At 35.0% G+C, this 14,556-nt stretch overlaps 1 protein-coding gene across 1 annotated transcript in view; it reads right to left on the minus strand.

The window, feature by feature from the left end:
* Positions 1-2,989: 2,989 nt before the first annotated feature.
* GALR1 (galanin receptor 1) overlaps positions 2,990-14,556 on the minus strand; it is a 761,312-nt gene continuing 749,745 nt past the window's right edge. Inside the window, exon 3 of the mRNA XM_053714847.1 lies at positions 2,990-3,307. Within this exon, the coding sequence (XP_053570822.1) occupies positions 2,990-3,307 (318 nt within the window). The remainder of the gene's footprint in view (positions 3,308-14,556) is intronic.

Consider the following 14,556-nt stretch of genomic DNA (forward strand, 5'->3'; position numbering starts at 1 on the left):
TAAAAAATTAGAGCTGGCTGGAAAGGGACACAATGCTCCATAGAGCGACGTTTGCAGTGAGCAGGGGGCACTTTAAAAATGAAATCCTGCAGCCAATTTAAATCACATTATGCTGCTTTCTGCGTATAGCATCTTACCGTTGCTTCTATTTCTGTATGCATGTGTTTATCTATTAGGGTATTTTGAGTGTTTTGAGAAAAACTCACCACCTAACTGTCAAGAAAAAACTATGAGATCCGCAGTGCAAAAATCTTTACAGAATTTTGCTGGTATTTGTGAGACAATTTCATATGAGCCCCTGGAACTACCATTACGCTTTGGGCTCCATGTACTAAGCAGAGTAATATTTTACTTTAATATTAATGTTTTATAGTTGAAAATTCCACTTTGACTTATATTTTTTTAAGAAATTTGGACAACAATAAAAAAGCCATTAAAACAGCCAAGAGATTACAACATAGGATTTCAAGAGGTCAAATCTGATGAACTGGAACAAAAAACAATCTGTTCTAAAAAGCGTTGTTTTTTCTTTTTAATAGAAATAATGCTGTAACATTTTCTGAATATAAAATATTGGTGATACTAATGTTGTATGTAGCCTCTTGGAAAACATGTCATTTTTGGGATTTTTATTTTTATAGGTTTGGGATGGGCTCAAAATTTAAAACAATTTCAATTGTCATGGGGGCCTATCTATCAAGCTCCGAATGCAGCTTGATGCCCCGTGTTTCAGCAGTTATGAAGCAATGGTCACAAAGACCGCTGCTCCATAACCTGTCCGCCTGCTCTGAGCAGGCAGAGACATCGCTGGAAATCAACCCGAGTACGATCGGGTTGATTGACACCCCCTGCTGGCGGCCGATTGGTCGTGAGTCTGCAGGGGGCAGTGTTGCACCAGCAGCTCTTGTGAGCTGCTGGTGCAATGCTGAATATGGAGAGCGTATTGCTCTCTGTATTTAGCGAGGTCTGGCGGACCAGGTCCGCCAGACTTTGTTAAATATAGGCTATAGAGTTTTCATCAAAGTATGTAAATTCTTTGAAGCCCTTAATTAATCATTTCTACAGAATAATATAGACTAAAAAAAAGTGTAATTTTTTTTCAGTGAGATTTTGGTTAACCAAATGTGGGCAAGATTATGAGTGAGAGCTATTTAGCGCTTTCGCCAGAGTGCTAATTGCGCTATAAGTAATCTTTTTGCGTGTCTCGGGTTGCGCTCGTATTAGTGGAAAGAAAAAAATGTGTGTGTGTGTACAAATACAGTATATATGTGTACATATATTTATATATATATATATTTGTACATATGAATTAATGTGTATATATGCCTGTAAATACATATATACACACATATAAATACATATGTATTCACACACACATATATGTATGTATGAATGTATATAGAGTATATATATATATATATATATATATATATATATATATACACACACATAGACATCTTTAGACACGTATATGTTTGTATGTCTATGTTAAATCCCTTTACAGACCTTTTTTTTCCAACACCTGAGATCTCATATCTTTGAGCCCTTATAACTTTTTTTAAAATTATTATTAGATAGTGTTATTATGAGTGTAACTGTATTGTGTTATGTATTTATAATGTGTTTTGTGACACTTTTTTGTTTTGCCAAACAGTTAACCACAGCTCTGAGGACAGCGTTAACTTTAATTGCTCGCAAGCAATCGTGTTTATTTTCAACTTGTAATATGAGCGCAATTTAATTTGCATGCAATCTAACAAGAAAACCCAATATGTTTTTTGTGTTCCACTTGTAATCTGGCCCTTTATATTATGTGGAATTTTCCCTCTATGGTCTAGATTACAAGTGGAGCACAATTTTAACATCAAAGGGTCAATTAGGGTGTTAAAGGGTATTAAAAATAATTAACCTCATATTGCTAAACTACTATGCATATTGTTTGTGTACCTCTATTAAACCAATTACTTATTAAAATCCAATATTTTATACTGAAACTTCATTTTATTTTTAATTTTTGGAATATTAAAAGGACATTAAACTCAAAATTCAAAAATCAATATTTAAACATATTTTAAAAATGGTTTTATGAAGAAAATAGTTAAATTTGTTTAAATTAATTTCAAAACTAACAGAAAGGGAATGTCTGTGCACAACTTAGATTGCCTTGTCACACAATGTCATACAAAAAATTTTTTCAGAGCAGCAATATTTTTAAAAAAAACACACAAAAAAACTTTAACAGATTTTAATGTTCTTTGTTAGATTACACAAAATAAGGACTTTTAATGTCCTATTCATTTAAACTTGCAAAGTATAAGTTATTTCTGCTATAATTTTCTCATTGGCACCAGAGTTTTATTATTTTTGGAAATTCTTCAACATTTATATTTATACAGTAGTTTTTACATTTGAAAAGATAATATATTCACATAACTTAAACCTTCAATTTCCTCATCTCATGGAAAAAAAAAACCCAGTATAAATAAACTCACATAGTACCGCACATGCATGTACATTTAAAAAAATGTTTTTATCATACAGTTTAAGAAGTCATATACTTTGACTTTAACATATTATCTCATTTGATCATAAGTACTGCACTTCTTTTTATTATTTTATTTACATGAACAGTAGCTTACAACAGTGTTTCTCAACCTGGTCCTCAATTACCCCTAACAGGCCAGGTTTTCATTATAGCTGAACTAGAGCACAGGTGAAATAATCAGATGATAAGTAACCATGGTAACTAACCTACTGTCACCCATCAACTGTTTATCTCACCTGTGCTCTAGTTCAGCTATAAAAAAAAAGGCCTGTTAGGGGTAATTGAGGTCCGCGGTTGAGAAACACTAGCGTAGAAAATGTTAAAAAGCTGAATGAAGCCAACACTACCTTAATTAAAACTAGACAATGTGATGCAAATAACCTTGTGCTTTGATAAACTATTACTGCACAGGATGGTCTTAAAACAGTGATTGCAATTGTTTAGTCAAACATGAGTGCAGTTTGTAGAAGGCGGGGTCTCCATTTTGCTTTTTATTTCTTTAGCATCACTTTGGGTTGAGTCACATCCAATCTGGCATTTAAACACTTGCTTGTAGGCCTTCCTAAAATTTTCTGAGAGAAAGGCATAAATGATAGGATTCACTGAAGAGTTGCTATAAGCAAGACAATGTGCAATAATTCTGAAGACAAATGAGGCTTGGGTGAGGGGGAATGTTCCAAATTCTTTCCAAAGATAGATCACATGATGTGGAAGCCATGATATTCCAAATACCACCACAACGACAAGAACAGTTTGTGCTGTCTAAATAAAGAACAAAAATAAATGACATCAAAAGATGAAATACTAAAACAAAATGTGAACGCATTTATTATAAACATCGTCTTATAGAGTAAAACTTATTTTTTAAAACAAAATATTATTGTTGCTCATATTAACATTTCTCCTCTATTAATGTAGTAAAATAAAACCTAATGCCACAATTTCTTCAGTGTAATTAATCAAGCATAAAGCTTTATTTTCCAGGCCGTGGATATGGCAGTTATATTAATTATTATTATCCGTGTCTATAATTAATAAAACAACAGTTGCTTTGAAACTTAATGTTTAAAATAAAAAAAAAAAACATTATAATAGAACTAATTACAGTATTAACGTGATTTGCCTATTGCCCTTATTTTAAAAATCTTCTTTTCAGTAAACAAAAAGTAAATTACTGTGATTATTTTGTGTGTGCATATTGAGTAGTATGTAATGTATTTGTGTATATGCACATTTAGGGCTAGAGTACAAGTTGAGCGCTAAATATTGCTTGCACGCAAGCTATATTAGCACTCCACTTTGTATTACCAGCACACGCTAATGTGCGCTGGTATTACAAGTTAATCATAATGCAAACGCGACCTTGTGTTCGCATTGTTAGGAAGCATTGCACTCACGAGAACGTACTTCCATAGGCTACATTGGGAGCCTCGTTCTGATGCCATCAGTGATGGCGTCAGAACCTAAGCACAGTGAAGGGGGTAAGTCGTGCAGCGATTGCAGCATTTTTAAATATTTATGTATATGCTTATATAAATGTACATATATATGTATGTGTTAATATGTGTATATACACATAGTAACATATAAATATATATGTATTTAAGCATATACATAAATATTTACTGGGAACACACAGTTCTCATAGACCGCAATGTAAAGGCACTTTTCATTCCCTTTTTTTTTTTCTAACGCCAACTTTAAAGCCCCAAAACTGCCTAAATAAAAAAACTTTAATGCCCTCTATTTTGAGGGCAATTGGGGTACTTTTAGAAAATTAACCATAGAACTGATCTCTATTTAATTTTCTGAGCGCTAATTGCTACCACAAGCAAATTTGTGGGTGCGTGATAATTTAGTGCTCCACTTGTAATCTAGCCCTTAGTGTTTGTGCATATAAGTATGCAGCGTGTAAAGTATTTGTGTGGTGTATGTGTTTGTTTGTATATATGAGTATTTATGTATTTATATATTTATATATATGCATGAAGAATAATAAACACATATGTACATGTATATAAACACTTTTGAGCCCTTTCCACTCAAATACCTTAATACATAAAAAAAAATTAATACAATTTTAATATTTTATAATGTGTTTTATTGTGTATTTACTATAAATATTCTACATTCCAGTGTCCTTCATATAGTAGAAAAATCGTCTTTGTATTTTTAAATGTATATTCCTATACATAACTATATATATATATATATATATATATATATATATATACCTGTATACATTCATATAAAATATAAATATATATATATATATATATATATGTGTGTATATATATATATATATATATATATATATATATATATATATATATATATAAATTAAGTTGCAATCCAAGTCATTAATATATAATTTCTTTGCAGAATTTTTAAATAAATATATATATATATTTAGACATCAATCAAGTGCTACCCAGGTGCTAAACCAAAAATGGGCTTACATTCTTGCTTATTCAAATAAAAATACCAAGAGAATGAATAAAATTGATAAAAGGAGTAAATTAGAAAGTTGCTTAAAATTGCATGCTCTATGTGAATCATGAAAGTTTAATTTGGACTAGACTATCCATTTAAGTTGCTTTCTGTTCTCATCTGAACATGGACAAAACTGACTTTCTATTTCACTTCTATTTACTGAATACTAAACCAGCTAATGTTACTTTAGAATACTTATGACATCAAGTTAGATATGCCTTCCTGTAGAGACCCTAGACCCCCTTGCAGGGCTGTAACAGGAAGTAATAGACAACACAAATGAAGTTAAAAAAAAAAAAAAAAAGAATTCCTTTTACGATGACTAATACATATTGCAATGATTTCAATGAAGTATGACCCATGCTTAATGTTTTTTTTTATTATTATTATAACAATGAAACAGACTTTTTTAATTCTCTTTAATGTAAAAATAAAGAGTGAAAAAAAAAGCAGAACAAAAGAAAGAAAATGTTAAAATTAAAACTAAAAGTATGCTTTTTTGAGCTGAAAAGAATGTTTCCTTCTTAGTTCATTTTGTTCTTTCCTTCTTGTTTGTTTTGTCATCATGAAAACAATATTCTGATCTCTGCAAAACAATTGAATACGTTAAGCTATCCAAAATAGCACCAAAATGTTTTTGATCATCTGAATTTCTTAAGATCAGTTAAATAAGCAAAAACATACAGACAACAAACATTTTAAAGGTATTTTAAGAGACTTAAATAGAAGCAAAAATTCAAAGTCGAAGGAATAGGTAATCATCACAAACTGATACAATGTTGCACAGTCTAAATGGCCAATTGACAACATTTCATCTGCCTGTTCCAGGTGCAGAGAGAACAAAAGGTAGACAAAGCACAGCAAGAATTTATGTAAAATGTGACGACTTGCTCAAAATATAACTATAAAACATTAGCATTTATGTGATTTGCACGTGTTGTGAAGCTTCAGTCATTATGCATTTTATCTGGTTTCATATAGAATAATATATTGAATGTACATGTGAGAGGAATAGTTAAACAGAAGGTAATTATGTTAACAACAATTATGTTTTACTTTGCTCAACAGGTGGCTGAAGAGTTACTGCATCCTCTGTATACACCCATGCTGGAAATTCACTTATGGCCACTTAGGACAGAGAGTAACATAAATAATGCTTGATACATTAAAATACTTTTATTTTAAGTGCTAATACTACATAATCTCTGCCCAGGGATAATTTTACTTTACATACAGTAAATAATAAGAATCACTATACCAGCAAGAACATTTTGAAATGTTTCTGAATGTCCTTTATCAAAAGAAAATATGTATCAGGGAGGTTATGGGGTTATTATGCAGTTTCTCTGTCATCATCTGTATTGGTCTCTGATTCTGTCCTATGAAATAATACTATAATAATAATAATAATAATAATAATAATATTAATAATAATTTAAACAAACAAAGATAAAAGCTCCATTTGTGGCAATGGCAAATATATTTTCTAACATAATTGGTTGATAGCATTAGTAGGGTTGCCACCTGTCCCTTAAAATACAGAACACTTATAAGTTACACATGCTGCAGGGTGTGCATGGAGGAATATAAATAGTGCTGTACAGAAACACAATAAATGTTCCCCCCGGCACACCCTGCAGCATGTGTAACTCATAAGTGTCCAGGAAAACATGGCTGAGGTGCCAACCCTAAGCATGAGCTTAAAATCCATTCTTAAAATTGATTCTCATAAAATGTTTGCACTTAAAGGGACACCTGAACACCAAAATGTTATTAACACATTTTTTACCTTGATGACTATCTAATCTAAGTTATTGCAGACAGCCTCCTTATCTCAGATCTTTGACAGACATGCATTTTAGGCAACTAGTGCTTACTCTTAAATAACTCCACTGGGATGAGCACAATGTTATCTATAATGCACAAGTAAACAAACAGTACTTGTTATTAGCTATTCACAGCCAAACTGTGAGATAAGTGGTGGACTGCAGAGTCTTAGAAATTAGCCGATAAGCCAACCTAGGTTTAGCCTTTAACAAAAATACTAAGTGAAAAAGCAAAGTTGATGATAAAAGTAAATTGGAAAGTTGTTTATAATTACATGCCCTATCTGAATCATGAAGGTTTAATTTGGACTTTACTGTCACTTTAATTTATTGTCCATTCTGTTTTTGAATTTGTTTAAGGGTTTAAAAATGTGTTGTCATATTTTTAAATTATTATGAAACCAGGAAGTGATCATGTATGCATGAATGTTAATCCACATCGATACGCTTGTAAGAAGTACATTACATTTTTAAATAATCATTGGTTGTTAGCAACCAGTGGAGGCTCCTCTATAGGAGCACTTGAGCACATGTACCCCCTGACCCCTGTAACCCCCTGACCCCTGATGGAAAAAAAAAAAAGAGTGAGAAATTAAAAAAAAATAAACTTTTTTGCTGATAAAATAAAAAAAATTTGCAGGCTCCACTGCAGTTTTGAGTAAAAAACATTAAAACTGCAGTTTTTAATTCTTATGGCTGAAAGTGGAAAGGGCTGTTTTGCCTATACTTCTATCTATCGCACATGCTGTGCAGTGCGATAGATAGAAGTATAGGCAAAAGCTCTTTCCACTTTCAGCCTGCATTGCATGCAGCACCACCTACAGGCCAGCCCATAGCCTTCCTAATTGCACAGCTCTTAGTGTGCAAGAGCCAGCTGTCACGTGACACTCACACACTAAGAGCTGTGTGTGTGGGAGGAGGAGCATCTCAGCTGCCAGTGCTTAGTGTGAGTCTTGATGACTATGTGACGTGATGAGACTGTAGGTGGCTGGAGGACAGCATGGAGCCGGAGCAGCACTGGAGCTGTACGTGAGGAGATGCTGACGTCTCGTTGTGACTCTGAATGTACCTTGTCACTCAGACACAGTCAGCAGGTTCCTCTCTCTTCTATCTTTTGATATGCTCATGTCGGTGAAATTGAGGGTTGGGAGCTACACATGAGGGACGCGGCATCCCGCCCACCCGCCACAGATGGTGCTATGATGAGAAAGAGACTGAACCCTAAAGACCTGACCATGCAGCAGTGTGAGAGAGAGGTAGGTGCTGGTGGTGTGATGCATCACATTTATTTATTATTATTAACATAATTAATATAAAAGCAGCAGGCTTGGCTTAAATATCTTCTTCTCTTTCTAATTTTCTAAACCAGCAGTCCATCAAAAGGCAATGGGACATGATGCATGCTGCCTGCCTACAAAGTTATAACACAGACACAGTCAATTTCATCAATTCACTTATATGATGATGATATACGATCTGACCCAAGGTTACCCCAGATGTAATTTCTGTGGGGGTGGGGAGCTGCTATGGTTGGGTTGCTGCTGCTGCCTGCCTACAAACATATAACACAGACACAGTCCACTTCATCACTTCACTTATGTGATGATGTCTGATCTGACTCAAGGTTACCCCAGATGTAATTTCTGCGACTGTGAGGGTGGGGGGGGGACGCTGCTATGGCTATGGTTGGGTGGTTGCTGCTGGGAAAAATAAAAGCAAAAAACATCAGTTTTGCTTTATTAAATAAATGAATCATGGACATGGGTTGACTTATGGACTAATTAATTAATACATTAAATTAATAACAACTATATAAATATATAAAATATAAAATATATATATGGTATTTATATATATATATATATATATATATATATATATATATATATATAGTAACTGCAGGGTGTATGTGGTGCTCTTGTCTTTCAATATACACAGGTTAGTTATGTACATACCTCACACACAGACTTTAACAACACACAGTAATACACATAACACACTGACCTCACCTTGTACATAAGGATGTGTTAAAGGGACATTAAACCCAATTGTTTTCTTTCATGATTCAGATAGAGAATACCATTTTAAGCAACTTTCTAATTTACTTCTATTATCTAATTTGCTTCATTCTCTTGATATTATTTCCTGAAAAGCATATCTAGATAGGCTCAGTAGCTTCTGATTGGTGGCTGCACATAGATGCCTCCTATGATTGACTCACCCATGTGCATTGCTATTTCTTTAACAAAGGATATCTAAAGAATGAAGCAAATTAGATAATAGAAGTAAATTGGAATGTTGTTTAAATTGTATTATCTGTCTGAATAATGAAAGAAAACTTTTGGGTTTAATGTCCCTTTAAGGTAACTGGCAGAGTGTGTGTGTGTGTGTGTGTATGTATGTACACACACACACACACACACACATTAAAATGGGCGGAGCCATCTGAGGGGCAGGGCTAGTGCTCCCCCATTTTCAAAAGTCACCAGCCGCCACTGTTAGCAACCAAAAATTGCAGCCAAGATCCGCTCACCATTTTCTTCAGCTAGTTAGCTGTTTTCTTGTATGACAGTTCAGCAGTGCATGTTTGATCATTTTCGGTTAGCAATTTTAAATTTTACATGCACTATTCAGCGTGTGTAAGTAGGAAAACTTAATCATTAGTCAATCATTATTGGAGAAACATAACCTACCAAAATATACATGCAATAGGTGGGCGGAGGTTAGCAGCCATTTTTGGCTCCTAACAAACAATGAATATCTAAATGTTTCATGTAATTCTTACAAGCTTACAGATGTGGGACCAGTTGCAGAATGCGTCTCTGGTATGTAACAATAAGTAATAAAATATTATGGGGCATATTTGTGATTGTTCGAGCAGACATGATCTGATATAGCGGACAGTGAATTAGATTTCTGAGAGGATCGTACCTCATCAGAAAGGGAAAGCAACTCTAAAGGTAAACCAGGTATTCTTAAGCACACACAAACAAGTGGGTCAAACAAAGAAAATTCTTCAGGCATGGGAAGTGTACAGGTTGAACAGATTGTTAGACCTAAAGAAAAAGGAAAATATTATAGTCACAATGCTACTGGTAACAGTGCCTCTATGTCAGACTCAAATGTAAAACAAGGGTCTAGCTCAGGCAATGCTGAACAAGGGTGTGCACAGTTGGAACAGGTTTTAATAGTGCCCCTGAGGAATTCAGAAGGGGGAGGGAGCAATTTAGAACAGAGCAGATACCCCAGGAGAGGAGTAAAACCAGCCGGCAAATACAAACCGACAGTGTGATACATTTATCAAGTATTGTCTTGAATGAATCTCAGATAAAACTTTTGAATCTTGGTTTGGGCTTTGTAACATCTATAAGCTTTAATTTATTCACGACAATGATTGATGTCAATCTCTTAGTACACAATATAACTTTACAGAAACATTTCTCTGGTTCTGACCATGAAACAGTCTATAAATGATGGTATTGAAAAAAAATTGCAATATAGCCAGAATAAATTTGAACACTCATTTGTCATTTGCTGAGACTTGTGATTTAATTACATTGAATAAAATGACACTAGAAGGTTGTTCCACACAGGATACTGTTGAAATTGATAGATGTGTAGGATTTAAAAAACCCTCTTCTTTCTATCTCATCCACAGCAGAGGCCCCCTTATCGAGAAGTTCTATGATAGAGTTGAAAAAGATTTAAGGCTCTTAGCACAGAACAAAAATAAGATTCCAGGTAACCTTACCTTGGGGGAAAGACAAGCTCTTAAAGAGCTACAAGACAATGAAACCATAGTAATTTGTGCGGCAGATAAAGGGGGCTCTGTTGTGGTAATGGATAGAGAAATGTACAGGGCAGAGGCCCTCAGACAACTTACCAATACAGAGCAGTACTGTCAACTCCCTGGAAACCCTATGAGGAAGTATCAGGTGACACTTATGCACCTTTTGGACTATGGTGTGGAAAATGGATTTATAGATAGAAAAACTTCATACTATCTATATGTAGAACATCCGATCACTCCAATTTTCCACAACCTCCCTAAGGTGCATAAGTCATTGGTAAACATTAAGGGTCGACCCATAGTGAGCAGAATTGGCTCACTATTTCAACACACTTCCCAATGGTTAGATGCTATACTGAGTCCTTTGGTTCAAGTTTTATCAAGTTATTTACGAGACACCAAACATGTGCTGACTATCATGGATACCATGCATTGGGATCCATCTTATTGCTGGAAAACTGTGGATGTCACTGCCTTGTATTCTTCAATTCCTCATGTTATGGGCCTACAGGCTTTAAAGAATTTTCTAAAACAATATTCCACACTGGGGTATGATTTTCAAAAGTTTGTCATTAAGGTTGCTGACTTCCTTTTAAGTCACAACTATTTTGAGTTTGAGGGGTTTGTTTATGGGACTGCCATGGGGGCAAAATTTGCCCCCTCCTATGCCAACCTGTATATGGGTTGGTGGGAGATGTCCCACATCTTTGGAGATTCAAACCTCTTCAGGACCAATATAGTCTATTTTTGAAGATGTATTGACTATCTCCTATTTATTTGGCAGGGGAATCAAGCCAGCATTTGTGGCTTTATTAGTTACATTAATGACAACAATTTAAATCTTCAGTTTACACACGAGATACAAGGAGAATCCATTAATTTACCTAGACATCACTCTGAAGGGGGTAGGAGAGAATGCTGTGGAGACTAACATTTACAGAAAACCTATTTCTGGCAGCTCTGTTCTTCATGCCAAAAGCTGCCACCCTAATCATGTGCCCTACGCTATGGCCAAGGGCCAACTGATTCGAGCTAAAAGAAACTGCTCCAGTGAGGAAACATTTGTAGAACAGAAAAAAGATGCTAGACCGCCTATAAAAACGCGGTTACTCTAAAAGAGTTCTTAAAAGAGCTAGCCAGGAAGTTCAGAATATAGATAGGAAGACTCTTTTAGCAGAGAGATCAGGTGTTTTAACCCAATGAAGACAAACAAGGGGTAACATTTGTTATGGACTATAGTTGTGAATATAGCCAAATCTGCAACATTGTGAGGAAACAGTTTCTAAGGGTATTAGGTGCTCCTATCGCAGGAACAAATCCCTTGGTAATTGCCTGTCCCGCTCAGTATTAAGTAGACACCAAAATTCGATGAGCTCTTGGTTAACTAGTAAAGGGATGTTTAAATGTGGTAACACTCGTTGCAAAACTTGTGACTACATAGAAGTCTCTGATTCATTTACATCCTCTGTTACTAACCAGAGTTTTGATATCAACTGCTGCATGAATTGCACGTCTAACTATGTTATATTCCTGATAATCTGCGTCCTGTATGATGTTCAATACGTTGGTCTTACGATCCGGGATATTAGGTCTCATATCAGGGAACATGTGTCAACCATTAATGTTGGAAAATCGTGTTCCCCTATAGTTCAGCATTTTGTACAGGTACATGAGAAAGATTTAATTAGCTTTAAATGGCAGGCAATATACAAAGTACCTACTCTAAACGGGGGGGGGGGAGATAGGCAGAGACTGCTGGAGAAGAGAGAAATGTTATGGATTTTTAAATTATCCATGAGAGTGCCTTTAGGTCTTAATGCTGAATATAACCTGATAAAATATTGGGATTGAATCCCCTCTCTTCTCCAGCAGTTCTCATCCTTATCCATGGTGTAATTAATTCAGTCACTTATTTCTACTCCTCTCATGAGCTTTCATTACCTTAACATCTTGCTTTGTATTAAATGGAGATTACTTTATGTGTTTATTTTACACATTTATATTTTTCTATTTTCCTAATTTCCTGTTAATAATATTACATTGGAATGGCACTTTTGTTTGTAGTAACAGAGAAGAATTTCTAGTGGATGTTAACATTTTTGCCCCCTTTATTGGCACATTTGCTGCTGGTCCTCTTGTTTCTACATTGCGCCATTTTCTTTTTAATTTTGGAAATATTGTTATATGTTAACGTAGCTCATTCAAAAATTGTGTTGATCTTTATTCGAACCTCAGCTGTGCTCAGCTTGCTTATTTTATCTTTTCCATTTTGTATAAATGTATATATTTACAGCCCTATGAGAGGAACTTTATTACTTTGTAGCATAGGAGAGTGTTTACATCTGTGAAATAATTACACTTGTGGTATTCATAATGTATAGTAGGTGTGTAACCTTTTACCCAATGGGTGTTTAGTACGCCCTTTTTAAGAAGGTGTGTGTAAATGCAATTTATCAGTTGTGAGTATGGCTTAACGCTGAAACATGTAAACTGTTGTTCTTGAATACCTATATGTTGCCCTCCGTGGGATTTTAAGTATTTTATTTCAATAAAAGTGAAGTTTTATTCAACATCGCTGCTTCGTCTTCTTCATTGGTTCCAGTTTGCATAGCCTGTTTGAAGCAGCGATACCTCCTGATGTTCCAGTGCATCCCACAATCCCATTGGTCTATCTGGGGTGTGATGTTGGCAATACCTGATCACGAGGTTAGTCACGAGATTGAGGTGGACGAATCGGATCCAGGTTGGGTAAGAAGCGACCACGCTGTATGCGTGTGTGAGCTGCAGACGCCAGCAGCTGAGGAGACTTCCCTAACTGAATACGATCCAGGACAAAGTCTGTTCCTTACAAGGTATCTTGGGGTCACGTCTACTTAGTGGAATTGAATCTCTCCCAGGGAGAGTCATACAAGTTTTCAGGACATTGTGTCACACAGTTTTTTTTTTTAATATTTTTTTATTGAGGTCTTAGTACAATATACAAAGAACATATATCGCCATTGAACAACAAAAGAAATCAGATTATTATTAAACAACATATAACAACATTTGTAAAATTTAGCATATATAGGCAGATGGAACCTCGTTTTTTTTTGTGTCTTAGCATACGTAACTGACCAAGTGAAGATACACTCTTTAGCCGAGTGGCCAATTATTATAGCTAACTCATGGTCAGATAGATAACTCTTAATGAGCTACAGTTATAAAAGAGGTGAATATACACGTTATGATGGGGGGGGGGCACGAATTTCAGCGGGTAAGCACCGCTTTTATAATGAGGTAGGGGAATCGGGGATTGGGGGGGGCGGAGCCATATAGAAAGACTCTTATATTCAGTACAGTAAGGTAGATTGCAGCAGGCTTAACTCTTAGTACAATATACAAAGAACATATATCGCCATTAAACAACAAAAGAAATCAGATTATTATTAAACAACATATAACAACATTTGTAAAATTTAGCATATATAGGCAGATGGAACCTCATTTTTTTTTTGTGTCTTAGCATACGTAACTGACCAAGTGAAGATACACTCTTTAGCCGAGTGGCCAATTATTATAGCTAACTCATGGTCAGATAGATAACTCTTAATGAGCTACAATTATAAAAGATGTGAATATACACGTTATGATGGGGGGGCACGAATTTCAGCGGGTAAGCACCGCTCTTATAATGAGGTAGGGGAATCGGAGATTGGGGGGGGGAAACGGAGCCATATAGAAAGACTCTTTTATTCAGTACAGTAAGGTAGATTGCAGCAGGCTTAACTCTATAAAATCCTAGAGGACCCCGCAACATGTCGAAAAATATGATATAATTAATTGCTATCCATGTCTATGGTGTAAGCTCAGGCTTATAACATACTCAGACATGAAATAGGAATGTAGCTTAGTATATAGGT

This window comes from Bombina bombina, chromosome 5 (genome assembly GCF_027579735.1).
Source record: "Bombina bombina isolate aBomBom1 chromosome 5, aBomBom1.pri, whole genome shotgun sequence".
NCBI lineage: Eukaryota > Metazoa > Chordata > Amphibia > Anura > Bombinatoridae > Bombina > Bombina bombina.